The sequence below is a fragment of the Brachypodium distachyon genome, chromosome 2 (assembly GCF_000005505.3).
Source record: "Brachypodium distachyon strain Bd21 chromosome 2, Brachypodium_distachyon_v3.0, whole genome shotgun sequence".
NCBI lineage: Eukaryota > Viridiplantae > Streptophyta > Magnoliopsida > Poales > Poaceae > Brachypodium > Brachypodium distachyon.
In genome coordinates, this window is record NC_016132.3 from 43,600,102 (window position 1) to 43,627,963 (window position 27,862).

The following is a 27,862-nucleotide window of genomic DNA, read 5'->3' on the forward strand; positions in this document are numbered from 1 at the left end:
ATGTGTCCCGGTACGACAGTTTGTCAAACGCATCAGGACCGTCGTTTCATTGATGTTGTCGTTTCTGGCCGGGCCGGCGCTTCTCGATCCGGAAACTCATGACGTTGGCTACCGGTGATAAGTGGCCACGTTTTGCGAATTATTACTTCCCTCTTTTCGGTTTATAAAGGTTCCTGCCTATCCTTAAGAGGTTTTTTACGTTACCTTTTGATATTAGAGGAAGGAATGAGTAGTACAACCAGTGGCGGAGTTAGAACGAAAGTTTAGGGTGGGGCAAGTGGGATTTTGTTGGATTTTTCCTTTATAAGAGATTGTCTTTTTGAGCTTTTATGCAATATATATAAAACATCTATACATGAGGCTAGATTTTTAGGGTGGGGCATGCCCCACCATGCCACCACCTGGCTCCGCCACTGAGTACAACGTCAATTAGCACGGGCATTTATATTTTTTACCGTGCAACCTGTTTTTTCCATGAGAAAATAATAATCTTGATTCTCGCAAAAAAAATCTTGATCGGGCTAGGTCTGGGCCTGCCAATCAGCATCACAACAGATCGATAGCCTCTCGTCCTATCGCCGTGAGAAAAAAACGCATCTTGTCGCCGTGACCAAGTTGGTCGGAAGCGACTAATGGAGTTGACAAAAAGTTGATTTTTTAAACCCTGAGTCATGTGAGAAATCCGAGATCATGGCTAGGTTCATCTCGTCGAGTTGGTCGGAAACGACTATAAGCTGGATCGGATGAGCTGACGGAGTTGACCGAAAGTTGACTTTTTAAACCGTGAGTCATGTAAGAAATACGAGACCATGGCTAGGTTCGTCTTGCCGAGTTGGTTGGAAGCGACTATATGGTTCATCGGATGAGGCAACAGAGCTGACCGAAAGTTCACTTTTTAAACCATGAGTCATTTGAGAAATCCGAAAGCATGGCTAGGTTCGTCTCATTGAGTTGGTCGGAAACGATTATGACATCGATTGGATGAGCCGACATAGTTGGCCGTATGTGAAAAATCCGAGACACAAAATGTGCTAATGTCAAGTGTACTCTCATACATATTAACAAAATTGACTAAAAGAATAATATTGAAATAGACAAATTGGGAGAACAAACCGTTCGTGCGAAGAACAGTAGATCGCGTATCCATAGCAAATCCACATATGTGATAATTTGGTGTGCGTTATTACTCCAAAGGAAAGCCGCGTGTATGTATTTGGCAAATGTTTTATACATGGGAACACTACGAAGGTACAAAAGGAAGGCACGATTTGGTTATATCATACATGCTACACTGATTGATACTTTCCATCTATGTGTCCTAACATCCATATTTTCACTGGATGATATTGCCCTTCCACGTTTTGATACTCTGTTTTGATACTCTTGTTTTGACCACCAGTATAAATCAATATGGGCCTTCAGATCCAATAAAATGTATGGCTCACAACGGTTTAAAGGTACCGTAAAAGACTTCATTCCTAAAACATTAGTTTTAGTTTGATCAACGAAATATAAATTATATTGCTCAGATCTAACATGCTTAGCTAAGCCGTTGAGTCGTCATGCTGCAAGTTATCGATGACTGCCTATAATCTGCCATGACGAGAGTCATCACTGACGAGTCTCGGAGAGAGTCTCTCAGAAACCCGTCAGCAATAATGGCGGTCTGTGCAAGGTGGTGCAAGCATGACAGGTTGCCTTCTCTGTCTTGCCTATAGAAAGTCACGTCAGAGATGATAGGTATCCACTGCGACCCATATATAATGGCCACAATGGTGTTTGGTGGTGCAGACCAAAGTGGGTCGCGAGGGAGGTGATTTTTGAAAACAAAGGAGAAATGCTGCTATCTGGTCGCCTGCATGTTTATACATGTTGTTATCTTTATTGATGGGTCATGTGTAAACAGGTGAGTTTTGTAGAGTACTCCTTGATAAGAACCGGAAGTGCTCATCGTCACCACTGACCGTCATATGATCGCCAATGCTCACTGTACACTTTTTTTAGTTTTTAGTTAGTTATTGTTTTAGGGTTTAGTTTTAAACTTCAGGTGCTTGGGGATTTGATTTAAAAGTATTATTTCAGATTTATAGGTTATACGTGCACGCATTAAAAAAAATTATTCCATATGGATTTCTTTGATCAGGTATATAGGGCTTTCTACTTTTTTTCAATAAAGGGCACTATTATTAATATCAAGAAGATATCAAGTACACCCAGCATCTGCAACAACACAATGCCAAGAACCAGAGACATCCACGATGCACACAACCAAAAAAAGGAAAAAAAAAAAGAAAACGAAAGGCCGAAGGAAACGACGACACGCAATAGCAACTACAATGGGAGGCTCAATATTGCCATGGCTCCTGGCATTGATAGTGTCGAACACGAACGAAGAACCCAAATTCTATCAAGCATGTCTTTCCGGGAACCCCTTGGCAACGATCCATGCACAAGATCCACGGGACACATGAGAGTGATTGGGATATTTGAAGTTCGAAGGTCCGTCCACCAAGCCAAATAAACACCAAGTCGACGAAGCCATATGAACATCCGAAGAACAGATCAGGAGAAGAAGTCTCTGTTGCAAAACGCTAACACGCCAAGAGGAACACGTAGAAGCCATGAACAAAGGATTAGGAAAGTCCAATCCTATCCATGGCGCACGTGCCGAGAGGTTGATGATCATCAGCACAATCCAAACGTGGACATCTTTGCGCGACCAACCATGCCCGCAGCAATTACCAGCCCATCCCAGAGGCTCCGACACCGTCGGATCAGGCCGTCCGCCGATCCCTAGCTTTGCCGCGCGCTAGGCTAAAATTGTCACTCCGAGATACTTCCTCTGTCCCATAGTTCTTGAACTAAAAACAATGACAAGATTGAGAACTGCGCCTAGCGCAGTGGCTTGGCACGCGGTGGAGCGGCCGGCCGCTTGAGTTCGAGTCCCACGGACCAAATTTCGCGCGTCTCACCCAGGGATTTATGCCCTTGTTGTTCTGGCCTCACACGCTTGTCCCTTAGTGGTAATGCAACGTGCCCGTTGCCGACAGAGCCTGTGGCTGCTCTGGGAATCCAATGTGCGTGTAATAGGTATAGATTGTAGTTCTAGCTTGCGCACTAGGGGTAGGATGATCCAGTGTGCATGTAAAATATGTATAGATTGTAGTTCTAACTTGTGCACTAGGGTTAGGGTGTGTGAGTGTGGTGTGCGTGAGTTTCCTCTGGGAATCCACGGTGCGTGTAATAGGTATATCTTGTAGTTTTAGCTTGCGCACTAGGGGGTAGGGTGATCCGGTGTGCATGTAATATGTATAGATTGTAGTTCTAACTTGCGCACTAGAGTTAGAATGCGTGAGTGGTGTGCGTGTGACGTGTGTTGGTGCGTGAGCTTCAGATACTACAGTTTTAAAAAACAACAAGATTTATGAGACGGAGGAACTACTAAAACTTGCCACTCGGCAAACTAAAGACGTCACCTGTACTAAAGTTGTCCCTCAAGCATGAGAAGTTGCCCCAAAACATGAAAATACGTGACGCGATTGCAGCCATGCTCTCCCCGATTGGACTAACAGCGGAGCATTCTCTCTAGGAGACGACATGATGAAACAATTGCTTCTTAAAAATTTCGTTTGCTAATTATGATACTCCGTAGTTTTATACTCCGTAATACAGTACTCCCTCCGTTACTAAATAGTTGTCCTGTTTTTATAAACGTGGGCGGCAACCAGCAGCAGGCTCAATATTCGCCAACTACCAGCAGAAGAAACCTAGGACCGCCACGCTGCCCGCCCCAACGACCAGCGTTCAGATTCCGCCGCTCGAGTAGAGACTAGAGGATCCTCGCCGTCGCCGCCCTTACCTTGGGATGAGGCCGAACGCCACCATGGACGGGGCCAGCAACAGCGTTGGCAAAGGGAAGGCTCGGCAAGCAGCCTCGCCAGGGCTTTTTCGTCTCCGGTTCGCTCAGCGGAGCGACACGGGAACTCGCCACCAAGTACTTGCGCCAGTTCTGGATGCGTGTCAACCTTGGAAAAACGACTAAAGGCAGTCGGGTAAGGAGAGCATTTTGCAACGACAGCGGCCAGCTCCGGATGGCGTGAACCGGTGGCCGCCGCCGGCGCTATCTACTTCGCCGCAGTGCCGCACACGCGTGGGCCGATGGCGACGGGTCAACTTATTGCATACTCTTAACTAACTATCTGTCGGTAAGGCTGTTCAGAAATAGTTCGAGTCAACCTGACGAAATCAGATGAACATGCGGTGATCACGATCTGAACTCGAACCATTTCTTTAACACCCTTGATTGTCGCCTATCCGGCGACCGATCCGTTCAGGGATTTATTTATTGCTAGAATAATCGAGCGAAACAAATAGGAGTGATTCAGAGTCTCACAGATGGATGATGCCGAGCAAAATCGTTCAGGAAACAGCTGTGGATGCAGCATGGATAGCAAATTTGGTTGCTGCAACCAAAATACTGAATGCCCATAAATATATAACATAATAAACGCCATGGCAATACAACAAATTTTCGCAGCAACGCAACCATATTCTTTCAGGCATAATTGGGACCCTTAACACCACCACACAACACATCTTGAACTGTGATATGATCAAATTTTCTGATGCAGAAGAATCTATTCCAGATGGAATTACAACGCAACGAACCAAATTCAGCAGGAAAGAATCTGTTCGGCAAGAGAATTACAATGCAGCGGAAGTTCACCGGTGTAGGACATGATTAATAAGACAACGCCAACTTTGATGTTTCTATTTGCCGACAGATTCCAGCTGATGTATTGAAAGCCACACTACTAAACTCAACCACGCTGCTAATTCCCCCAGTGATTTGTTCTTGCACGTAGGCAGAATGTCCTGACTACGCCTGAGACAAGCTGGTACAAATATTTCTTTGCAAACAAAGGTGATCCTCGACACCCCGACGAACCCTGGATCTGATAGACAGCTTCCAGGTTAGGCTCCTGAGTTCTCATGAGCACCATGGGACCACCTTAAGCTGGATCATTGTGCAGTGTCACCGTCAACTTCTCCCACATCTTGCTGAGAACCAGCAGATGCCTCCATGGACAGCCCCAAGTCATCTGCTTCCTCGTTGTCGGTAGTAGTGGCCTCAGCATCACCATTACTGTTTGCCCCTCTTGTTCGAGAGGATTCACCACGAATAGGCTCCCCCAGCACAAGTATTGTTCTTGATCGACGCCCTGGGACTTCCCCATCTGTGTAGTGTAGGAAGGATCTGCCTGACCGCACAATGAAGACCATTGTGATAGACGGGCCGTGCAAGGATCTCTCAATGGCACCCTCTTCAGCTTCGACAATTCCGGCTCCATCTTCCCTGCCACTGAACCCTGAACGCAGCATGCTGAACAAGTCACCGAGATCACGCTGCTGCTCCATCCTATGCCAGTCTCGCTGCCGATCAGGGTCCACCTCCATTGGTCGTATAGCAGGATGATCCTCCCTGGCGTGCTTCCTCAGCTGGTTGTACGAACCCTTGAACTCACATGACTCCATGGTGCATGCTCGATCCTTAGAGTTCATGAACTTTCGTGCATCATAGTCCTTGGTCCAATGGCTAACTGGCCCACGACATAATGGACATGCCAATTTCACTGGCTGCTGGCACTCGATGCATTCTGCTGTCCCTGCCGAATCCTTAGAGGACTCCTTGGAGGCCTTGCGGTACTGATCAAGGCAATTGGAGTGCCGGTAGCTTGTGTCGCACATGAAAGGACGGCAGCCCTTCTCGTGAGATGAGCAGACAAGCATAACAGCATTGTGAGGGTGATCCATGCATACTGGGCAGCGAACCTCCTCCCATTCTGCAGCCTGCTTTACTGCTGCGGCAGACTCCTCTGACTGGCGAGAACCACTCCGCAACTTGTATGGCGAAACACGAGACCGGCATCGCTCATGAGAGACTGAACGGGAGCTCCTGTCCTTTGGCATAGTTACCTCAAGTCAGTCAGATGCAAGGGTGTTGTTGGTTGGTTTGAAAAATCTCTGCAATCCAAAGTAAAGTGCTACAGAGAACACAGATGCAAGGTTGATTTCTTATATCCGACTTCAAATTCTGAAAGAAAATAAACGCATGAAGCGAGAGTTTTATCAGATCGAGAGCAACACAGTCAAGTAGGCTGCATAGACACAACTACGGGTAAGACAGTCAGGAACAACGACACGTTTTAATCTTCGCAAACAAGCAATTCGTAGGATCCAAAACCAACCTAACTTTAACATCTGGAATTGGACTCCTATCCCGTAGAGAGGCAGAGGATACCCTTTACTACCCCTAAAGTTCACGGCTTGTTTAGCCATCGGGCGGTGATTCCGGAAAGGATTACAGTAGAAGAGCGCAGTTCGAGGTCTACAACTGACAAGTAAAACTAGATCGCCACCACAAACCAACCACAAAAATCGCCACCGCACAACAGAACCAAAAAAATCGCCACGGAAAACCACTGCCCCCGATCGATCCGGCCGAAAACGGGCACGACGAACAAATCCTTCCACGGATTGGGCGCCGAGACATGCCCCGCGCAGGCCACCACGAGAGCGAGCCGAATCGGCCGGGGTCAACGGCGGCGCGGGCCAGATCGACGCCAGGGAGACCGACCACCGACGGGAAGCGGGAGCGGGAACGAGGGAGCCTTACCGTGCCGCGGCTAGCCAGGGATACCAGCAGCCTCGCCCGTAGCCGCCAGAAAATCCTCGGCTGCAGCGGCGGCGGCGGCGGCGGCGCCGAGGCCGCCTGGGAGGATTCTGCGGGTCGCGGCAAGGAGACGCTAAGGTAGGGGAGGAGGAATACAAGGCAAGGGAAAGGAGAAGGGAACAAGAGGGTGATGGGCGGGTCTGCTTTGCCGTAATTTTATAGCGGGGGACGGGGTGACGTGGACAATGACGTGGTTGGGTAGCGTTCTCTCTCGGCAGCCTCCGGCCCCCGTGAACCGACCTCACGGTGCGCCGACCCCATCACCTGCCAAGCGGGCCCGGCCTGTCGGCCTCACCTCGGTGTTGCGCTAGGAAGGGTAGGAGGCGTCGGTCGCTGCGGGCCCCAGGAGCTGGCTCGGTGGGCTGTCAGTGAGGATGATGGCCTGGGGCCTACCAATGGCAGCGGCCGCTCATGTGGTGTGACTGGGAAGGTACGCGATCCGGCACGTCAGCCCATGCCGTGCGACACAAAGGTACGCTGTGTATACACGTAGTCAATGACAGGTGGGCCCTTGTGCGTGTGTGGGCCTAGTTGCGAGAAGCGCCGTATGTGTTGTGCTTGAGCGGGGTGGGTGCGAATAATTTTACTGGGGCCAGGGGAAAGGAGAGGCAAGGCTCACCACCGCACGTAGGTCGTACGCTCGGTTTACTACTCCGACTCCAGTGGCCTTTGGATGTTTTCGCTTGAACCATTCGTCCATTGGTTTGATTTGATTTGTGCACGCTGCGACGGCGAGGCACCAGGCCTCGGGGTTCGAGCTAAAGGGGCGGCGGCCTTCAAATTTAAAGTTTCATCTCCGTTTCGTTGGGAACGATTCCCAGGGGCGATGTGACCGATGGTAATGCTAAGCAATATCAATGCTCCGCAGGCCCATGCATGTTGTGGATGGTTTTCAAATAAATATACCACTCCTCTACATAAAATAAGTGACTTAATTTTGTAGTACTACTACGTTAGGTTACGTAAAGCCGTGCAAGTTTCAAGATCATTGAATTAATACATAAAATTTGTATTATTTTACATAAGAAGTATATCATTAGATACATATCCAATAAATTTTTGAACTACAATAGTTTAAAGTTATTGATTTATTACTTCCACAGGCCGGAATTACTTGTCGGATATTTAATACAAAGTAATTCCGGACGAAAAGAGTTGTTAAATTGATGATTTTGGAACACGTGCGTGTCTTATAAATTCGGACGGAGGTAGTACTCATATTGAGCTAATGTTTCTGTCTTGTCAAGAGTTTTGACAGAAATACTTTAGCACGTTATATTAGACATTTTGCTGACATGACATACTAATTAAAGAATAACAAAATTATAGTAAAACATTTACTAACACGATCACATCAAGTGTGGCTACGATTAGTTAATACTCTCTCCGTCCGGTATAGACTCCAGAGCCGTTTAATTCCTAATTTTTTTACGTGATCCGCCTTCTCCCGTGACATTCTGTTGGATTTGAGAGATTGAGGATCAGTTAAGGGAGAGAGAGATCCCGAAATTGGTGGCCCAACATGGTTGGCTAGCTAATTAAGACGAGGTTTTCGGTTCCCATCGCTCCTTCTTTTTTGGTTGAGAAAAGTCTGTTTCAATCCTTAACTTTGTCTACAAAGTCTGAGAAAAACCCTATATTACTAATCCCTGAATTTTAAACCTTAACCTCTCAATCCTGGCTATTCCCGGCTGCTTTTTTCTGTAAATCCGTTTGTCCTGCCATGATTGATGACATGGCATGGATAAATCCCAGGGGGTCGACTCCACACAGGCAAAGGTAACAAGCGCATGATCGAGCCAAAACGGCCGGCATGGCGAAGTTGCTCATCTTGTTCGTTCGGAGCTAAATCAAATCAAGAAAATTAATCACGTCATCGGCGGACGGCGGCGTGGTACAACAACGCCTAGAGGAGCGTCATTAACTTGCCGCCAGCGACGAGCATCTCCGTCTGACGTCCACGTTGTTCAACGGTGCTCTGAACTTGCCGCCGGGGACGAGCATCTCCGCCTGACGTCCACGTTGTTCAACGGTGCTCGGAACAGCACGAGCTCCGCGCAGAAGTCTGTCAGCACCATCCACCGCCGCTTGTCGTCCCCGCGCATGGCCGCCTCGAGCTGCCCCCAGAGCCGCGCCGCCTTCCCGATGACAGTCCTGCTCCTGCCCTCCCGCACGCCCCTGCAGCCCTGCTCCGCCGGCCTCCAACTGGGCCTCCACGTGCCGCTGCTCGTCCGGACCTCCCGTACAACCATGGTGGTCCACGCCGACGTCTGCCTCCGCGGGGTCAACGCCGGCAGCCGTGCCTCACACGCGTTGGTTTGATGCGGTAGATACGGTGCTGGTTCAGGGACGCGTGCGTCAGCACCTCTCGCCGCACCCCATCTCCGGCAGGTGAGGAACGTGCCGCCTGTTGCGTCACCCTCCCGCTGCACCCCATCTCCGGCGGGTGAGGGCCGTGCTGCCTGCTGCGCCGCCCCACTACCTCCCGCCGCGGCACCGCCGCCAACCTAGACAGCAGGTAGGCCACCACCCCATCACGCCCGCCGGCACCAGCACCGCCAACGCCACGTCCACCACGGCGCCCTCCAACTGTTCGACGAAAAGGCCGCACCTCAGCTCATGCTTCTTGTACTTTTCATCAAGTAGCTGGGCTATGACAGGCAAGGCCAGACGTTTTATCCTTGCCACGTCATCACCCCGAACAGGCAAACACGTTGGGATTATGAGATCAGGGTTCGGAATTCAAGGATTAGAAAGATAGGGGGGTTTCAGACTTCGTGTACGAGATCAGGCTTTAAAACAGACTTTTCTCTTCTTGGTTATAGCGATTTTGGAAATCAGCCTTAGGTACCAGGATGGAGGCAGTTGCTGCCTTCTTTGGAGTTGATGGTTCCAACAATGATATCAATGTTCTTAATCGTTCATTGTTGTGCGTCAAGGAGTTGAGAGGACATGCTCCCCGAGTGCAGTACTATGTCAATGTGAATGAGTACAATATAGGCTGCTACCTCGCTGATGGGATTTACCCGTAGTGGGCTGTATTTATGAAGAAAATTCGTCTCCCGTAGACGAAAAAAGGATAAGATGTTTGCATGGCACCAAGAAGGAGCAAGGAAGGACATCGAGAGGGCATTTGCTGCCTTGCAACATCGATTTTCTATTGTTCGACGCCCAGCCCGCAAGTGGGAGAGAGCAACTCTCGCACGAATCATGCGAGCTTGTGTCATTCTTCACAATATGGTAATTGAAGATGAGGGTGACATGTTCAACGCTCCTTTGAACTCGGATGAGATGGACGGTACATCGTTTGTTTTCCCACCTGAAGTCACCATTGGCATCACCCCTGCATTTTCCAATGTCCTTAGAAGAAATGCCACCATCCGAGGTCGGTCGACGCACATCCAGCTCAAAAAAGATTTAGTGGTGGCAAAAGTTTAGGCGTGGCTAGAATAATTAGGCTTTGAATAATTACGTGTTTGTTTTTCTTGAGTATGCTACTATGTAATCCCCCAAATAATCATGTGATCTACGTGAGAAATAAATTGTTTGTTGTCTATTCCGTTTGTGTATGTGTGTGTTTAATTTTTTTTGCTAGATTATCATAAGACTAGTTCTCATTTCAAAATGCATGTACAAAGATACACATATAGACTACGAAGATAGATTTCATTTTAGGTCCTTACCAGGAAGCCACACATGTATCATTTAAATATTGTTTCAGATTTTAGTAACAAGCCGTAGTAACCCACTGTTGGAGGAGTTGGTAATTCCCACCAACCTGCACTTTCTCTCCCCACTTAGTGCCAGCTATAGTAGCTTCCTATTGAAGTTGCCCTAAAAAGCATAGTTTAGGATTCGCTCATGCGTTAGGAAGGACTAGAAAAGCCCCAAAGGTATATATGGTGAAGGAGAGCATTCAACGGAAGCAAAATAGGTAATTAGGTAGGGACACGTTCGTCGATGCTCGGTCTTACCGGTGATGTGGTCGGAGTTGTTGCCGGAGGCGGCATATGCATGGATCAAGGCCGGGCTCTCAACTGGGAGGGAGATGGCAGTTAGCGCGAGGGGTTTTGATGGTGGGAACCGGTGCACGCATAGGTGGTGTGGACACAACATTTGATGCAGAGATCCTTAGGGCAAATCTAGCGGCGCGGCCTATTTCGGCTGGATCGATTTGTTTCGGTACGGAGGGACCAAACAACGGCCCAGCGGGGCGACCCATTTGCGCGGCGATCTGGATTCTGTTCTGCGTCGACCCATTCTGGCTCCAAATCTGGGGCGGGTTTGCGTCTCCACGGACTGGGAAACGGACCGCCATGCGGCGTGCTCATTCGCCTAGGTCAAACCCTTTCGCATTCCCGGGGCCACCTGCAAGCGGCCCAACAACTCACCCCTGGGTCCTTTTTAATGGGACCGAGTCCACCCCATTCCCCCATTCCACCACATACCCCATTCCCCCATCCCACCACATACCCCATTCGTTCTGAACGAAACCCTAGCTTCCCTCGACGAGGCACGGTCCAGGTGCCCAAGATCCGGCAAGAGGAGCAAGTGGCGGTGTCGAAGGTGGAGGTGATGGAGGAGGAAGCACCAGCCCCCTATGTTGAGTTTCGGATTCTCGAGCCTCCCGAGGAAGAGGATGAGCGCCAAAAACGACGCCCACCGGAAGGCCTTGGATGGCGCGGAGGTCGTCCGGGCGAAGGCGGCGAACCATGAGTTCGAACTAAACCGGCGGGCCTGGCTTGCGGACTAAGGGCTGGCGCCACTACTCCGGTTCCCCGGCACCGACGATGACGCTCGGTAGCTTTCGGGAGTGGATAGCTGGTTATACGAGAGTGAGTTAGAACCATTTTAGAAATTTAGTTTTCCTAAATGGTTCACAACCCACTCTAGTGTAACCACCTTTCTCCCCTGAAGGACGATCGTTTAGCAGCTTGTATCTAATGAAATGAAGCAAATCTATTTTAAGGTTCATGTTGTGTTCTTCTCCAAATCTTTTTTTATTCTCAATTTGCATCCCCCACCGGACGCCTAGCCCGACCCAAACGGACGAAGGCCGGACTGGGGCCATTTTCTGTCCGGCCCGCGACCCAAACGGACCAAAACGACAACAAAAAGTGGTCCATTTCAGTCGCCCCGCTGGATTTGCCCTTAGCAGCACTGCACCAAGACCAGTCATTCCTTTTCTTATTCTACACCAAAACTTCTGAATAACCAAATTTATTAAAAAATGATATCTACAATATAAAATTAGTATCACCGAATCACTCACAAAATATGTATTTTTTATATATTTGTTTAAAAAATTGTATATCTTGACATTTTTTCTATAAATTTGGTACATTTAAACAAGTTTTACTTACAAACAAAACGAACATGCCTTATTATGTAACGAGAAGGAATATTTCATAATTAAACATTTATCGGGAGATCAGCTCTAACGTATGGCAGCGGCTACAAGGCCCCCGAACATCTAACTTGACAGCAGAGGGAACTTTCCCTAGGATGTATGTTTTGATGGCCATGAGACCTTTATAAGCTTCCAACATTGTCTGACTTGTTTGTGGGAAGCATTCACCAGTTTTTCGGGCAGCAGTTTCGGAACATCTACCGATATTGTATGTATCTTCGGAGTCAAATATGGTGTCCAAGGTTATACATTCCAGTGATGTTGCATTCTTTAGAATATGGCACGTTAGCTCAACCATGCTCTTTGCAGAGCAGAAACCAAGGATCTTAACATCCTTGAGGCTGGCGTGTTTGTGTTCAGGCATCTGCCTCATATGTAAGCCACCCCCCAAAATAGAATCAAACATCATGTCGTCCTGCTGTACCTGCACAGCATCAAAACTAATGTCACCATCTTATTTGGTTCATCACAGGTACTAGATAGCTTGGCTACAAGAAGAGTGACTTACACCGAAGATAAAAGTCTCCAAACGAGGAGAAGCATCAAGAAAAGAAACCAAAGACAAATAATCATATCCTGGGGAAAGATCCCCTTCAAGATAAATTTCTAAGTACTTGAGGTGGAGGAATTTGGCAGCTGCCATCGGTGTATGAACCCTCTGCGTAAAGATATCTCATCTTAGTTGTATCATAGGGTGCATGACTACTAATAGAAGTCATGACATCATACAGGTATTTAGTAACATGAGTTTCAGACCATACCTCACTAATTGAAGACAAGGAAAGCTTTTCAACATTTGGCACAACATATGGAAGTTTGGTAATAGTGTAGCAGAGAAAGTTTGACTCATTTGAATATTCCATATCTAGATTCTTCACTCGAAATGATTGTCCAAGCGAGAGCTGTACTAGGACACCATCAAAGTTGACGGTGCAGAGGTTCGGAGCTTTGCTCTCAATCATTTGCAGCAAACTGCATGAAGATACAGTCAGGCAGCTGAGCTGCTCAAGTACGCATGGTATCTTCAGGCAGATTATTTCCCTGCAACGTCTGAGTTCCAAGTGTTGCAAAGCAAAAGAGCAAGAAAGAAGGTACCCTAACTCTTCCCCTGTGATAGGCACTGTATGCAGGTACAGCTTTGTTAAGCTTCTCAAGCAATCTAGGCCAACCGTGGGACGGAAGGCACAGTTACTGAGCTTAAGATACCGAAGTGAGCTTCCACTCTGACCAAATACAAGTGAGCATGGGAAGGCGTACCCTTCTGTGCATTTTGAAGGCAGAGAAAGTGTGAGCTTTTCAATCCCTGGTGTAATAGCAATCTGAAGCCAATTATTGAGATAACAAATATCGAGATCACGACAATCAAAGATGTCAAGCTCGAGTATCTTCACGCCAGTGCCTGAGTGGTTTTTCAGAATCCTGTCAACTTTGCTAGTGAAAGCCCTTGTTATGTCATCCTTTCTACATGCATCTCGTTTAAAGCCCAGCGTTTCCGGAGTGAAGATGAGGTTGGGATGGCGTCTCCATGAATGTAGAAATGCTTGAGATACACAAGCAGAACGGGCAGAATCTTCCATTGGTATCAGGGAATGTATGTGGCACCAGATGTCCTGCAGAAGCGTGAAAAGACTGTTGAACATTTGGGTTATAAGGGCAAAATAACATAGGATCATATGGAATAACATTGTACCACAGGTGATATGTGCATGTTTGCATAAAAGAACTTGATGGGCATTCGGAACTGTAGCCTAGTGGGGCAGCTTGGTATATAAAACTATAGAAGTGGATGCGAGCCCTCGTGACAAGGGCCGGCACACTTTCGTCTTGAAAACCTGGGAGATTTACACTTCTACACCTACAGGACGTTATGTGCCATATGTACTCCTAAGCAGCTCAAAAAATGACCAAGTTGCCCATAGACACACACGTCAGTTTCCTCTCAACTTTCTCCTCTGCTTCCTCCCCAGCCAGCGCTCCCCGTCTCACTCTCACCTTAACTGCCGGAGTGGAGAACTTCACCATATCTCAACCTCCTTGCTGCTCCTGTGCTCACGCCGTGCCAATCTCGTCCAACTCAGAGCTATTCTATCCATACAAATAAGGGAACAGATCCTCAAAGCAAGCTGGTTGGCTGGTCATGCACAGCCGCGGCGAATGAGCAGAGGTGCGAGGGTCAGGACCTCACTCTAGTTCCCGTGGACGATGCCCAGTGCCCACTCATAACACGATCAGTTCGGATGGACGACACCTGAGATCCTCTTCTGTTTACTTACACCTTCACACCATTTCACACTCGCCCCAAAGCCAATAATCCTGGGCGAGAGTTTGTGCCGTCTGATTTCTTCCCAACCAACGGCCATCACCATTGTTGGCCATGTTCTCGTAAGGTACTACCAAAGACTGGTTCCTCCCATGTAAAGGTTCTCCCCTCCACCTCACCTATCTCCAGTGTGCTCGGCCGCTTGACGCTGCAGAGCGGTTTCAGAGCACCTTCAGTCTCAACATCTGTGTGATCAGGAGCACCTCAGACTCCAGGAAGCCGCCGGTTCCTTCAGTCGATATCCTGAGCTCTGCAACGTGCCTCCATGCCCACGTCATCACATCTCCGTTGGGCGCTTGGGCGTTCTGGTTTGCGTCGCTGCTGCTCGGGGGTAGGGACGGGAGCGTGGTGGCTGGTGAAGAAGAAGCGAGGGGCAAGACGTAATAGAAAGCTGGCAGATGGGGACAGGGGTAGCTAGGCCATTTTCCTTTGTGTTTAGCAGTACAGCCGGCACATAACGTCATAGAGGTGTAAACTGTAAATATTGCTAGTTTTTGCTAACCCTAGAATAGAAGTGCGTATCCGTAACTGGTTGTTCGGCTAAGTGTAGAAGTAATCTCCTTCACAAATACCGGCAGAGCTCCCTTGTTAGTTGAGAAAAAAGAACCATAGGGCATCGTTTGACATTCAGAGGCTTGGCATTGCATTGGCTCAAATGCCAATATCACAGGATATTGATATTGAGATGAATATTTCTGTTTGGATGTTTAGGAATTTAGAACCAAGAATTGATATTGAGGTTGAATGCCAAATCCTGTTTCTTTGCAGGTTTATTTTGGAAACAGGAGTTTCTTTGCAAAACAGCCAGCGCCAATTAATTAGGAACGGAGGGAGTACCAAACATAGATGAAAACATCAATTTGTGCAGTTAGAGCAGCCAGTGATATGTCACTCGCTATATAAGTCTCTCACAATCAATATGTTATATGGTAATGTACCTCTGGGAGGTTTAGCCCTGAATCTCTCAATCGTTTACCCCAGAGAAAAGAGTTATCATCCTCTTGGCAGAGGAGCGAGTCGTCTCTTTTGGACATAAAAGTAATACATCCATCTACAACACATACATCATGTAAGGTTACTCAAGGATGGCATACATAAATAATATAAGATGGGCACATAATTTGAGGTTAAAATTTAACCAATGATTGGACAATTAACAATCGGTAATGTAACTCAAAGAGGATCGTCTAAAACCATTATAGAGGATGGATTTTTAGAGAATCTGCTACAGTTGCTCTAGGGACAATTAACAATCGGTAATGTAACACAAAGAGGATCGTCTAAAACCATTATAGAGGATGGATTTTTAGAGAATCTGCTACAGTTGCTCTAGGCTCACCCTTGATAACGTAGGGAATCTTTTTAGTTCCTGTTTGCACTCCAAAAACTTGGCTGCCACTAAGATTGTTTGTGGATGGTTTGTGTAATTTCATTATCAATAGGTAATGAAAGTGTTTCGTTTGAAAAAAAACGAGTGTCTGAATATAAGTAATAAATCTAATGGTAAAAAGTGAAAATGTCTTAATGTAAATCTAATGGTATCACTTTTATACATGAGAAAAATTGGTTATTTACCCAGAAATTGATTGACCTTGGATTATATACCTAGATTTGACGTGCAATCGGTAAAATACCCAAAATTGTGTAGTTTATATATGTGCATATGTTTCATATACCTATTGTCGACATACATATTACTAGGTTTTGTCAAATACTACGTATAAGTTTTGGAATTTTTCCCCAGGGAGTAACTCGCAGAAGAAAATAAAAGGCTGAAGCAGCCACATTAGCCCACACGAAAGGAAATCTGTACGAGGGGAGGAGTCGAGAGCTTACCACGGGCTTGGAGTCTGCGACGGCGGCGCTTTTCCCGCCGGTGGCTTGTAATGAGCGCTTCAGCGCCAGGATCCCCATCACGGGCGGAGGAACCAGTAGGGCGAAGTAGGATTTTGGCCTCAGTTACGAATTGGGGGAGATTAAACGGGAAGCTAAAGTGCAGAATCGGTTCGTGGGGTGATTGGGAGGAGAAACGGTCGGCAGCGAGAGAATTGAAGGGGAGATAGCCGGCGGCGGCGGCGCTTGCGCTACTGGAATCCAGTCGGAAGGGGTGGGCCGGTGGGGGCTACGGGGCTGTTTGGTTTCTGGCCAAACCTGGCCCTTACCAAAAAAATTAGCACGCCAACGACATTTACTTGGAAAAAAAAAGGGACTTCCATAAGCAGGTTTCCGATCCTTACTTGGAAGTCTCAGACCATCTTCACAGCAGGGACCCAAACCGTGTCCCTACTTACTTTTTACGGGGTGAAGAAAAAAAAAGTTTTTCAGCAGGGTTCCTGCTAGGGTCACTGAACTAGGGAGCTCCCTAGATTACCCCCTCCGTCCTCATTCTTAGGGACCCCTTGGGGAGTCCCTATTCCAGCCACGTCAGCTTTTCATCCCGCACCCACCTTCTTCCTTCCGATGGCCACCCCGTCGGGTCTTCCTCCTTCCCCTGCCCACCTCGCCGGCGGCGATCCCGCCACCGCCTCCCCCTCGCCGGCGGCGAATCCGGCCGCGCTCCTCCCGCACCGCACCGCCGCGCCTCGGGCCGGCGCTGCCCCGCACCTTCGGCCCACGTGCCGTCGAGCCCCTGGCCGCCATCTGTCAGGTGCCCTAGCCCTTCACCAAACGCCGCCGTCTGGCGCAGGTCCGCCGCGCCCTTGGGAGCACTGCAGACCGCACGCGGACGCCAGGCTCCGCTCTGCCTCCACGCCGCCCGCCTCGCCTCCGTGCCGCCAGCCCTCTCCTCCGCACCACCCGCCTCTACTCCGAGGCTGTCACCCCCCTCGCCTCCGTCCTGCGCCCGCACATCCGCCGCCGGCCGCTCCGCGCCCCACATCCTAGCCCAGCGGCGTTGCCGATCTAGTCGGACAGAGCAGTCTCGTGGACAAGCGGTGGGGAAGAAAGAGCAATGGAGAAGAAAAGAAAAAAAAGAAAGAATAAAACACAAGACCTTTGTATATGAGGGGCTGTGGAACAGGGACCATTGCTGAAGACCTTTGTATTTTTTTGTATTTTTTGAGACCCTAAAATTTGAGGAGCCCTGGATGTTGTTTAGGTACCCTATTTTAAGGGCTACTGCTGAAGATGTTCTTATTCATCGTTGTCCAATCCTTACTTGGATGTCGCGTGTACACTAGGATGATGTCAGCCCTTCCCTTAGCGATGCCATATAAGATAAAATCTGACGTAAAAGATAGAGAAACGAAAAAAAATGCACAAACCTTCTCTTAATTAAGAGATGATTTTTTCACAAGAATGATAAGTCAAACATAAGACAATTTTCCCAATGTACCAGCTTTCACATTTTCTTAGCATTTAATTAATTAATTTTATTCATCTAAACATTAATTTTAAGACGTAACACTAAGAAATAACTCATTGTACAACATATTTTGTTGTCTTTTCTAAATGATGTGGAACACCTAAGATAAGCAGTCTTATCAACCATTATACATGCCCCGAAATGATGTGAAGCATCTCCAGCGGGTTCCTAAAATGTTTCATCCCCTAAAATAACCGCCACCGTTCCTTCAAACTTGTAAAAAAGAAGCTGGATTCCCTATCCCTAAATTTTTAAGAAATTTCCCTAAATTCTCTTCCAAATGTAAGGAACCAAGTCCTGTTCCCTAAACGCGAACAAGCACAAGCGCGAAAATAACTGTCGCTCTTCACCTCGTTTCCGCGTCGCCTGCTCTCGCTGCACCGCCGCGCCAGCTCGCCGCCGGCCAAGTACGGCCACTTCCGAGCCCTCCCCGTGCATCCATTCTCTTACCCGACCCCATCTCGGGTTGAATCGGGGCTAGTGCCGCCAGAATCGCGCCTCCACCGTTGGCGGCCGCCGCCATCGATTTGGGCGGTGGGGCCGTCGATTTGCTGCGTCGTCGTGCCGAGGAGCTCCGCCCTTCGAGTTTGCCGCCGCCTCTGGCCCCTCCTCGGCCTCCTTCACCTCTTGCGACCCCCAAAATCGAGGCCGGAGCGCTCCAGAATCAAGGACGAAACTCCCAAAATTGAGGCCGGAGCACCGCCGCCGGCCATCCCTGGTCATCTTCGCGACCACGCCGCGCGACCACGAGCCTCCCCGACCCCATATGCGGGCCGAATCGAGCCCAGTGACGCCTCAATCACGCCCCCCACACCGCCGGTCGCCTGCAGTCCTCGGGCCGGCGCGGGCTCCGCCGCCACCACCTCCTCGACATCCTCTTCCTTCTGTGGCACACGACAGCGCACGGGGCAAGCAGCAGGCAAAGCATGGCCGACGGAGCGCGTGGGCTCGCGGGGGAGCAGCGGGCATGGGGCGCGGCGGCAAGGTGGGGCGTTGAGCGGGCGGGGCGCAAGCGGCAGACGTCGTGCGGCAGGGCGCGACGGCAGGCTCGCGAGACGGGCGCCGGCACACGGCGGCGATGGGGGCCGGCGTTGCGCTGGAAGAGGCATAGAGGACAGGAGGAGGAAGTAGATCTTTACGGTGGCTGACAAATGGGACCGTTTGGTCGGTGAGATGGGAGGAACATACGGGGAATGGATAGGCCAGCTTACTAAATTAATTGCATTTAGCAGGTTTAAACTTTATAGAGTTTATAGATCGCTTTTAGAAAAGCTGCCGAAGAAGATACTATTTTTTCTCAAAAGTCTTTCTCTTTCCTGAACCTGCTGGAGATGCTCCACCGTGAACGCCTCCTTCGGCCTTTGACTGTCATCGACACACGCACAATGCCGACAGCGGCGGCACCAGTTTGCTGCTTCCTCCCCATCCGTTAGATCTTATCGTCGCTACCATATATGCCGTCGAGTTGCGCGAGGTGGAGAAGCGGTGTTCTCCAGCGCCGTGGGGACTTGACTACTTGAGCGCTCACCAATGGGATGGCCGGCTTGTTGTCCTCGCAAAGCGGTTGTACAGCGCCGCAAGCGGACACGAAGGCGGTTGTTCGTCCAATCAATGGTGGTGAGGCTCTCGTCTCCCTCGTCCTTGGAGCGTGGCGCCTGCGTGCGGGAGAACTGGCCAGCCTCACGCTATGGAGGAGAGGAGAATTAAGGCCCGTTTGGTTCCCAGGCAATAACTAATCTAGCCTTGTCGGGCCAGGCATGGTGTTGGGAATTGTCAAAAAAAAATTAGCTTTTGGGGGCGAGCTAGCTTGAACGGGCAAGCAAATCTTTGCCCACGCGAGCGAGCCAGATTGGCTCGCCTCCGACGGCAAGCCCATTTCGTGCACAAAAATTCAACAGCAACCGTCAACCTCCTGGCTCACGTACTTAGTATTTAGCTTGTAGCTCTTGCCATCCTCAGCAAATTAACCAAACGGGCGTCCATGGTAAGTCTGGCATAGCCAGAACGAGCTAGCTGGCTAGCTGGGCAATAGGCCAACTGAGCGAGAGAACCAAGGAGACTCGCTGACGCCGGCTCGGCGGCGCTTGTCACCAGCAACATCAAAGGCAATTAAGCTGATCCATGTATCCACAGTAGTATACCTTTGCACATATGTTGATCTATCTTCTTCCTAAGTAGATTCTAGACAAAGTTAGGAGAAAATTCATGTGGTGTGGCACTTCTAACAGACATTGGTACCATTCTGTTCACCGAAGATTTGTAGTGTACATATATTATGAAAGATTTGGAGCATGCAAAATTATTAACCGCAGATTTCTGGCACATGAGAACAAATTTGCAGTTTGCAAATTTTTACCCAAGATCTGAGTGTTTGTAGAAATTTTATGGATAATTTAGAGTATAAAAGTCCACCGATGTTTTGGAGCGTTGCAAAAATTGCATTTTGCAAAATTGGTCGATTATTTGGAAGCAAATTTCTGGTACGTTTCTAACGGGGAAGTCGGCACCAACTTTGCAAGTTTAATGACACCCGTGACCACTCAGAGCAACTGGTTCGTCTTCTTCTTTCTTCGGTCCACCCCTAACTACCCTCCCCAAGGTCATCTCTCTCGCAATGAATTTACTAGCTATAAATGAACACCAATGGCAGCTTCTTTGATGCCCCACTGTCCCGGCAAGGATTCAGTGAAATACCGCGGGTGACTTTGGGTGGCTGACATGTGGGTCCCACGTCATGTCAGCCACACAAAGTTGTGGGACCCACATGTCAGCCACCCAAAGTCGCCTTCGGTAACTGCACTGAATCTGCGTCCCCACCGCCCTATCTACTGGTGGCGAAGTGTAGTCGCCACCACGTTGGGGCTGATCCCGCCGAAGATCCGGTGCCACCGCTCATCTCAACCGTCGCCGCCTCCTCCCCATGGATGGAGATGTGAGATGTCGTCCGCCTGCATATTCGATGGCCGCTGTGATGGGTAGCTCGGCATAATCATCTCGGCGGTTCACGCAAAGGACGGCCTTGGCTCTGCGGTCTGGCCCATACTTGGCGCCGAGGCGCTTCACCTGGGGAGTCACTGCTTTGGTCTCCCGCGGTCAGCAGTCGGTTACCACCTATCCAGTCAAACCAAGAACCAGCAATGCGGTTCACGAAAAAGAAAAGGAAAAAACCTGAAGAACCAGCAAGATGGGCGGCCAGGATTTGAGTTATGCTAAACCCCAGTAGAAGCACTGTAACCATCTTCCTCTCACTTCTACTCCTACCTCCCCGCCGCCGCCGCCGCCGTTGACGACTTGACGGTGCCGAGCCACCGTATCCATGGCGAGCTCACCGGGGACAGGACTACCACCGGGGAGCTCTCCTGTGAGTTCACCAACACCATTCCCCCCCGCACCTCCTCCCCAGGAAAGCCCCCAACCTACCACCGCTGATCCGCTGGAGCCAGCCCAATCCGATCACGCCAAGCCCACCCCACAGCCGCACCCAGGAAAAGCCACCGCGACATCAGATGCCTACAAATCGCCGGCGCCGATGGACGGATTAACGCGCGAGGCGGGCCGGCCGCCTTTGCTGTCTCCTCAGGAGGCTACCCTGGCGTCACTTGCGCTCGAAGCCGCGAAGCCGGAGGAGCAGACTCCGGTTTCGCCTCCTCCCCTGGTGGAGGTCTTCCCCGAGGCAGCGGCCAGAGCAGCATCTCCTATTCCCTCGCCTCAAATTGCGGCGGCCTCGGCGGCGGCTGCTTTACCGCCGTCAACCACACCTTCTCCACCGGCTTCGACTTGGACTTCGGCAGGCGCCTCTCGGGATGCACCTCTCACCGATTCGGCGGCAATGGCGTCCGAGGAAGTCGCTCGGTTACCCGCTGCGCTCGAACCAATAGACGCGGACCCGCTTACTGCACAAGCGTCGGCAACGAAGAGTATGGCGGAGAGGTTGTCACCACAGCAGCATCTGCGACCAATTTCTTCTACCTCGCTCATTGGGTGTGAAAATTTCGAGCTCGGATTGCTGCCTCCTCCTCCTCTGGCTGAAATCACACATGAGTTGTCAGACGCTGCAGGTACCGATGAAATTGATGTGGCTGAAGAAGCTGCTGGGACATCGCCTGCAGTGGCTGCAACGGACGAGAAGACAGACAGCGCACTTGCAGGGCCATTGATATTTGAGAATGGTGCTGAGGGATCATCTGAACTACCAGTGCTAACACCACGTTCTCCCCAAATGGAAGGTGAGCTCTGTTCGCTGGAGATGGCACCTCCGGGGTTTGAGAGTTTTGAATCTTCATGGACACCACTGCTCCCTGCCACCCTTCCAGCTGAAACTACACACTCACTGCGAAATGCAGCTGCCACAGAGGCTATGGCCGTGCCGGAGGAAGCGGCTCGATCACTGCCTATATTGGCTGTGGAGCCAATGACAGATACTAAACCTGGCTTGCCATCGCCGGAGAGTTTGGCAGAGGGGCCATTTCAACAGTCACTTCTCAGACCACCTTCTCCGATCACACAAGCTGAGCCCTGCTCGCCAGATACGCCACCTCCAGGGTTTGAGAATTTCAAGTTATCATGGCTGCCGCCACCAAATGAAGCCACATATGCCACTAAGGCAGCGGCAGTGACACTTGAGGAAGCAATTTTGCCAGTGCCAACACTGGAGGCAATGGATGTGGAGACAGACACTGCATGCAGCTTGCTGCCACCGTTGGAGAACGATCCATTGCTGAGACCAACTACTCCAATGCCGCAGTCTGCACCTTGTTCACCACAGGCACCTCCAGGGTTTGAGAATTCTGACTCATCTTGGCCACCACTATCCAATGCTCTGTCTGGGACTGCATATATCTCTCCAAATGAAACTGCCACGGAGCCTTTGGCCGTGACGTTTGAGGAGGCGACTGGGCCAACACCTACAGCAGAGGCAATAGATGTGAAGATCCGTGCCAAACATCCACTACTGCTACCGTTGGAGAGTGGAGTGGAGGGATCATTGAAAGAGCCACAGCAAAAACCACCTTCTCCCACTATGCAAGATGCACCCTGTTCACCACAGGCACCTCCAGGGTTTGAGAATTCTGAATCATCTTGGCCACCACTATCCACTGCTCTGTCTGGGACTGCATATATCACTCCAGATGAAACTGCCACGGAGCCTTTGGCCATGACGTTTGAGGTGGCGACTGGGCCAACACCTGCAATAGAGGCAATAGATGTGAAGATCCGTGCCAAACATCCGCTACTGCTACCGTTGGAGAGTGGAGTGGAGGGATCATTGCAAGAGCCAAAGCAAAAACCACCATCTCCCACTATGCAAGATGCACCCGGTTCACCAGATATGGCACCTCCAGGGTTTGAAAATTTTAAGTCATCACAGCTACCGCAACATTCTCCACCGCTGATGCAGACTACATGCACCTTGCATGATCCAGCCACCATTGAAGCTGTACATGTGTCAGAGGAAACTGCTCAGACATTGCCTGCGTTGGAAGGAATGAGTGTAAACATGGACACATCATCGGAGAATGGAGCAGGGTCATTTCAACAGCAACCCCCCAGGCTACCATGTCCTATGGAGAAGGGTACTGCTTGTTCACCAGAGATTGTGCCTTCAGGGCATGAGAACTTAGAGTCCTTGCAGCTGTCGCCACTGCCTGTTCTTCCTCAAGTTCAGACCCCAGATGCCTTGGTTGATGTGGTTGCCATTGAGGCAGTCGTGGGGCCATTGGAAGAAGTGCATCATCCACCACCTGTGCTGCTGAAAATTGAAGAGGGCACAGCCCCCATTCGGCCACCACCGTTGGAGAGTGGTTCTGAAGGGTCGTTACCACAACTAGAGCAACATGTGCATTCTGTTACGACACTGGCCGTGGACACCCTGACAGGTGCACCTGCCACAAAGTCTGTGGCTGTGGAGTCAGAGGAAAGAGCTCCGCCACAGCTTGCATTACAGGCAGTGGATACAAACATGGAATGTGCAACTACATTGCTCACGTTATCGAAGAAGGAAGGAGAGGATTCATTGCCACAGCCACAGCATCCGCCGTGTTCTCAAACTGTGCAGGCTGCACCTTGTTCACTGGAGGCCTTGGAACTTCTGCCACCGCCACCACCTCCTTTCCTAAACAAAGGTTACTAAATATTCCTTTTTTTGGCTGCATTACATATCTATATATATAAGTACAAAATTACTATTTTTTGTGTTAACTTGATAATTGTTGGTCATCTATGGAGTTCTTGGCACAGTTTGCTGTTCATTGACGAATGATGTTGGGATCACATGGCCATCATTCAGCACACGATTGCTATAGTTTATGCAAAAGTTTAGCTTGTTCAGGTTATTATCAGAATTGGTTATGATTCCCCAAAATGTTGACTGCCCTTTGACAAATTTATGGCGATCTTAATTTCTCATTGCATAATCTAGCATGATCCTGATGGGACACTTATCCTGTCCATAGTTTGTAAAGCTGGACAGGGCCCACTGTTCTGCCTGAAAAGCACATGTCGACATACAGTGTATAGTTCTTCGCATACGAAGCATCTGAGTGCAGCCATAATTGAGATGGCTGTAGCATGAGACATCAACGCGATAAAAAAAAAACTCTGATTTCATTAGCTACTTATTACTAGAAATGGTTACATGGTTCAGTTTTTTTTACATTATATATTATGATTTCTTCCTCCAAACGTTAGACTATTTGGACGTGTTTTTCCCTCTGGAAGTCAACAAATACATGAGGTGTGGTTGGATAATGGTTAGCCTCCCTAGGTCATTCCGTACCAGATCTGATAACCATGCTGGACCCCTGGAACTCAACTACTCCCTCCGTTCCTAAATACTTGTCGCTGTTTTAGTGCAAACTTGCACTAAGCGACAAGTATTTAGGAACGGAGGGAGTAGTAAATTACAGTTATAACCTAGTGTATTTACAAACAATAATAGGCAGAAGAAACTGTGCTGTACATGTGCACTTAGCTATTAGCACACTAGAGTCCTGTCCAGATTTATGTGCCTTCATTTTGCGCCTAATGTTATTCCAACACTAGGCTATAGTACATCACAAGAAAGTTCTCATCTGGGCTATTATAATTGCCATTTACATGTAGTTCTGATTTCTGAATTAAAGAAGCTAATCATTGTACCTACTAAGAAATCAGCGGTACGTTGGGGCCTTTATCACAATGTTCGTTATATTTATGTTTGTACAGAAATGGGTCAAATGGTATGTGGATGCTGCCGTGAGCTTCTTGCTTATCCTAGAGGTGCTGTTCATGTTCAGTGTGCTGGCTGTCTGACAATAAACCTTGTATTGGAAGGTACAAACTATTTCTACTTTGTTCAACAGTGTTCTGCTTTCCCTACTTTCTTGTCATTCATTTTATTCATGTAATTTTTAGACTTCCAGACAGGGTAAAACTCCATTCCATTTTCACTCTGTTCCTGTTTTCCCCATACAATTCTATGTTGTCATTGAACATCATGTCTTGTGTCTTATTCTGTTATAATAGTTTTCAGGTTGTGTCTTTTCTCTTCAATTCGTCTAAAATGGTCCAGAATTATATGAAACAAGTCTTATTTCTCATGTATATCAACATTGGCCCACATAACACAGTAACTAGAATTCTGAACTTCTGTTCCCTTACTTTTAAGCTACAGAACTATTGTGCATACAATTCTGCAAGTTTTGGATGGTCATCTGCTCAAAGTTATCTCAGTTAAGAACCTTTTGAAGCATGGACATCCTTAATAATGGTTCTACTGATACAACAAAAAAACTGATGTAATCATGTTTTGTCTCCTAAGGGTGTTGAAACATGGAAACACCTTCTTATGCTTAAGGTGTTTTTGTTGCAGCACATGAAGTTGGTAAAGTACACTGTGGACGATGCGAGACATTGTTGATGTATCCTTTCGGAGCGCCTGCTGTTAAATGTTCCTTGTGTCTTTTTGTCACTGAAATTGGAGTAAGTGAACAATGACTATTCACATAATTTACTTGCTTTTTTTTTGCGGGTGCACATAATTTACTTGCTAACATGTGCTAATTTGTGTTAATATCTTCGAGCAAGGAAAAATTTATATGCCACTTGACAAAATAGCACAGATCGTATATGCATTCATCTTGTTGGAGTTAAATCGCTGCTTAGCATTCCCTGTGCATCTGATTGGACATACTAAATTACCGGCCCCATTAGGTATTGATTTCGATGATGAGAATGATGTACTAATAGACTTGTTCATTTTACCAATAGAAATGTCACCTGTCCTGCCATCCATGCAATGCGTTTGAAGCTGTTCTTCTGCGGTCAATCGTATTATATCAAACTTCACTCACTGCATCATTTTTGTAGATTCGTATTCTGACGGTTACTCGTCAAGATCCTTTTTTAAACCTTTCCGTGCCAGTTCCTTTAATAAACACGTCGCCTTGTCTGAAACTCTGAATCCCACCCAGCAAACATATTAAGCTTTTCTCTTCCCTCCGCATGTATGATAATCACCTCGTGGACTGTGATAGATCTGGAGAACTAGAGACTGTCTGTGTGCTAGCTTCACATTCAGTATCTCTGATCCTCTGTGTTCACGCAATGTCAATAAACTGAATCTCTTTCAATTTCTTTGTTGCAGGAGCGCAAGGTTCGTCCTCGGATATCAGTCGAGCAGGTTGTGCCGCCTCACCCACCTCAGCTGGCTAACCAGAGCTAGGTGAAGCCAGTCGTTGTTGGTTCTGTATACCTGGTTGATTTCTGTAATACCAAGAAACTTGAAATGCCGCTGTGTGTAATTCTTGCAGTTTTTGCATGGGCATTCTGTTCTCCTGGAGAAAGGTATAGAAAGTTCAGACCCATCCTGTTGCGTGGGGATAAAGGTAACAAGATAGTGTGCCCAAATCCAAACTGAAAAAACTGGAGTATATTTTCCTCTTTTAGACAAAAAAAACCATAGCATTGTCAGTTGCTCCAGAAAATATTGTACGGACTCAATCGGCGCTGGACTCTTAATTTTGGTCAAGTTTATCACTGGGCCTATGTTTAGTGGAGGCCTAGCCAGCTCTATGCGGAATGCGGCTAAGGAAACGCTACGTGAGGCCGGGAGAAGGGAACCCCCGGGAGAGCGCACACGGCTGCGCTGCGCTCGCGGCTCGCCCATGGAGTCCGGCGGTGGTGCCCGTGTTCGGCGGCAGCTCCAGGCGGTGGGACGTGTCGCGGCGTACCTCGGCGGCGGATTCCTCCTCCTCTCCGCAGCATCCACCGCCGCCGTGCGCTCACTCCGCTACCTCTCCGATGCCAACCAGGTAACAACACCCCCAGTCCCCACCCCATCCAAATTCCAAATCATAAGCCCCTTCGCCCGTTCGCCGCTAACTCTCCCCATCCACTCCATGCGACTGCTCTGACTCCTCTAGTCTCGAATCTCTGCCGTTTCCAGAGGAAATTCGCGATGCTGTGTGGTGCCTGCGAGGGGAAAGGAACCTACGCGTGCAGGCTCTGCAGGGGCAGCTCCACGGTCGAGTGGTCTCCGCTCTACGACCCGGTGTTCGTCAACCCGTGCCTCTGCCCTACCTGTGATGGGACTAGGTTGGCCTTTTACAGAGCTTTTGTTCACCTTGGTTGCTGCATCTGGGTCTCCTGTAATCTTGTCTTGCCATGGACGTTCTTTCCTTGATTTGTTCATATTTTCAGGGTCCAGCGCTGCTTAAACTGCCTGGGCAAAGGCTATGCATGAAGAATCAATGTGTGCCAAATGCCAACTTTCTTACTTATGTGTTTTTCGCGGGATCAGCTTTTGTTGTTGAGTAAATTTAGTTTTGTATTCGTAGGTGGGTTCTGAATTGTTAACAGAGCAAGCACTGTATTTTGCTCATGGAATGTAATTGATTGGTGACTAAACTGGATGGTTTGAGTTGAGAACTACTCCGTAGTGGTAAGTGTAAAAAGAATTTCTGGTTCAATCCAAAACCAAATATCAAGGTGCGGATTAAAAGCGAACCTCCATTTTAAGGTATCTAGAAGAGGTAGAACAGAGTACACATTTCAGTT

The 27,862-nt window shown here is 48.7% G+C and overlaps 4 protein-coding genes across 10 annotated transcripts; 2 read left to right on the top strand and 2 right to left on the bottom strand.

Annotated features, from left to right (window-relative positions):
• Positions 1-4,594: 4,594 nt before the first annotated feature.
• Positions 4,595-6,870, bottom strand: LOC100823577. Of its 2 annotated transcripts, none has more exons than XM_003569299.3 (2): positions 6,677-6,870; positions 4,595-6,094 (listed from the first exon to the last, which is right to left on the bottom strand). In XM_003569299.3, exon 2 carries the CDS (start codon positions 5,968-5,970, stop codon positions 5,023-5,025), a length of 948 nt encoding a protein of 315 aa, XP_003569347.1. In that variant the 5' UTR covers positions 5,971-6,094; positions 6,677-6,870; the 3' UTR covers positions 4,595-5,022. The 2 variants fall into 2 exon arrangements, with proteins under 2 accessions (XP_003569347.1, XP_014755064.1); XM_014899578.2 differs by having other exon boundaries at positions 4,595-5,961; positions 6,677-6,860.
• A 5,156-nt stretch (positions 6,871-12,026) lies between these two features.
• On the bottom strand, positions 12,027-18,572 carry LOC100840517. Of its 3 annotated transcripts, XM_014898121.2 has the most exons (5): positions 16,300-17,009; positions 15,402-15,514; positions 12,905-13,753; positions 12,652-12,801; positions 12,027-12,567 (listed from the first exon to the last, which is right to left on the bottom strand). In XM_014898121.2, exons 2-5 carry the CDS (start codon positions 15,495-15,497, stop codon positions 12,154-12,156), a joined length of 1,509 nt encoding a protein of 502 aa, XP_014753607.1. In that variant the 5' UTR covers positions 15,498-15,514; positions 16,300-17,009; the 3' UTR covers positions 12,027-12,153. The 3 variants fall into 3 exon arrangements, with proteins under 3 accessions (XP_014753607.1, XP_010232017.1, XP_003566875.1); XM_010233715.3 differs by lacking the exons at positions 15,402-15,514; positions 16,300-17,009 and adding an exon at positions 18,178-18,572; XM_003566827.4 differs by lacking the exon at positions 15,402-15,514 and having other exon boundaries at positions 16,300-17,007.
• Positions 18,573-20,883: 2,311 nt separating this feature from the next.
• Positions 20,884-27,781, top strand: LOC100840817 (proline-rich protein 36). 4 transcript variants are annotated; one of them, XM_014899656.2, is made up of 8 exons: positions 20,884-23,949; positions 25,031-25,138; positions 25,677-25,786; positions 26,451-26,528; positions 26,617-26,691; positions 26,787-27,117; positions 27,252-27,400; positions 27,506-27,781. In XM_014899656.2, the coding sequence occupies exons 1-4, from the start codon at positions 21,144-21,146 to the stop codon at positions 26,526-26,528; spliced, it is 3,102 nt and encodes a 1,033-aa protein (XP_014755142.1). In that variant the 5' UTR covers positions 20,884-21,143; the 3' UTR covers positions 26,617-26,691; positions 26,787-27,117; positions 27,252-27,400; positions 27,506-27,781. The 4 variants fall into 4 exon arrangements, with proteins under 4 accessions (XP_014755142.1, XP_014755141.1, XP_010232018.1 ...); XM_014899655.2 differs by having other exon boundaries at positions 26,451-26,691; XM_010233716.3 differs by having other exon boundaries at positions 26,617-27,117.
• LOC100824079 lies at positions 26,819-27,786 on the top strand. Its single transcript, XM_003569300.4, has 3 exons — positions 26,819-27,117; positions 27,252-27,400; positions 27,506-27,786. The coding sequence occupies exons 1-3, from the start codon at positions 26,851-26,853 to the stop codon at positions 27,546-27,548; spliced, it is 459 nt and encodes a 152-aa protein (XP_003569348.2). The 5' UTR covers positions 26,819-26,850; the 3' UTR covers positions 27,549-27,786.
• The last annotated feature ends 76 nt before the right edge of the window (positions 27,787-27,862 follow it).

Bases quoted from the DNA above. Each gene is read 5' to 3' on its own strand.
- LOC100823577 (XM_003569299.3), bottom strand. From the start codon at position 5,970: ATGCCAAAGGACAGGAGCTCCCGTTCAGTCTCTCATGAGCGATGCCGG.
- LOC100840517 (XM_014898121.2), bottom strand. From the start codon at position 15,497: ATGTCCAAAAGAGACGACTCGCTCCTCTGCCAAGAGGATGATAACTCT. The intron at 13,754-15,401 runs GTACATTACCAT...ACGCTTCTGCAG, and splicing joins CAGGGCTAAACCTCCCAGAG to GACATCTGGTGCCACATACA. The intron at 12,568-12,651 runs GTAAGTCACTCT...GATGCTGTGCAG, and splicing joins TGGAGACTTTTATCTTCGGT to GTACAGCAGGACGACATGAT.
- LOC100840817 (XM_010233717.3), top strand. From the start codon at position 21,144: ATGGCGAGCTCACCGGGGACAGGACTACCACCGGGGAGCTCTCCTGTG. The intron at 23,950-25,030 runs GTTACTAAATAT...ATGTTTGTACAG, and splicing joins ACCTCCTTTCCTAAACAAAG to AAATGGGTCAAATGGTATGT. The intron at 25,787-26,450 runs GTAAGTGAACAA...TCTTTGTTGCAG, and splicing joins TTTTTGTCACTGAAATTGGA to GAGCGCAAGGTTCGTCCTCG.
- LOC100824079 (XM_003569300.4), top strand. From the start codon at position 26,851: ATGTTTAGTGGAGGCCTAGCCAGCTCTATGCGGAATGCGGCTAAGGAA. The intron at 27,118-27,251 runs GTAACAACACCC...TGCCGTTTCCAG, and splicing joins ACCTCTCCGATGCCAACCAG to AGGAAATTCGCGATGCTGTG. The intron at 27,401-27,505 runs GTTGGCCTTTTA...TCATATTTTCAG, and splicing joins CCTACCTGTGATGGGACTAG to GGTCCAGCGCTGCTTAAACT.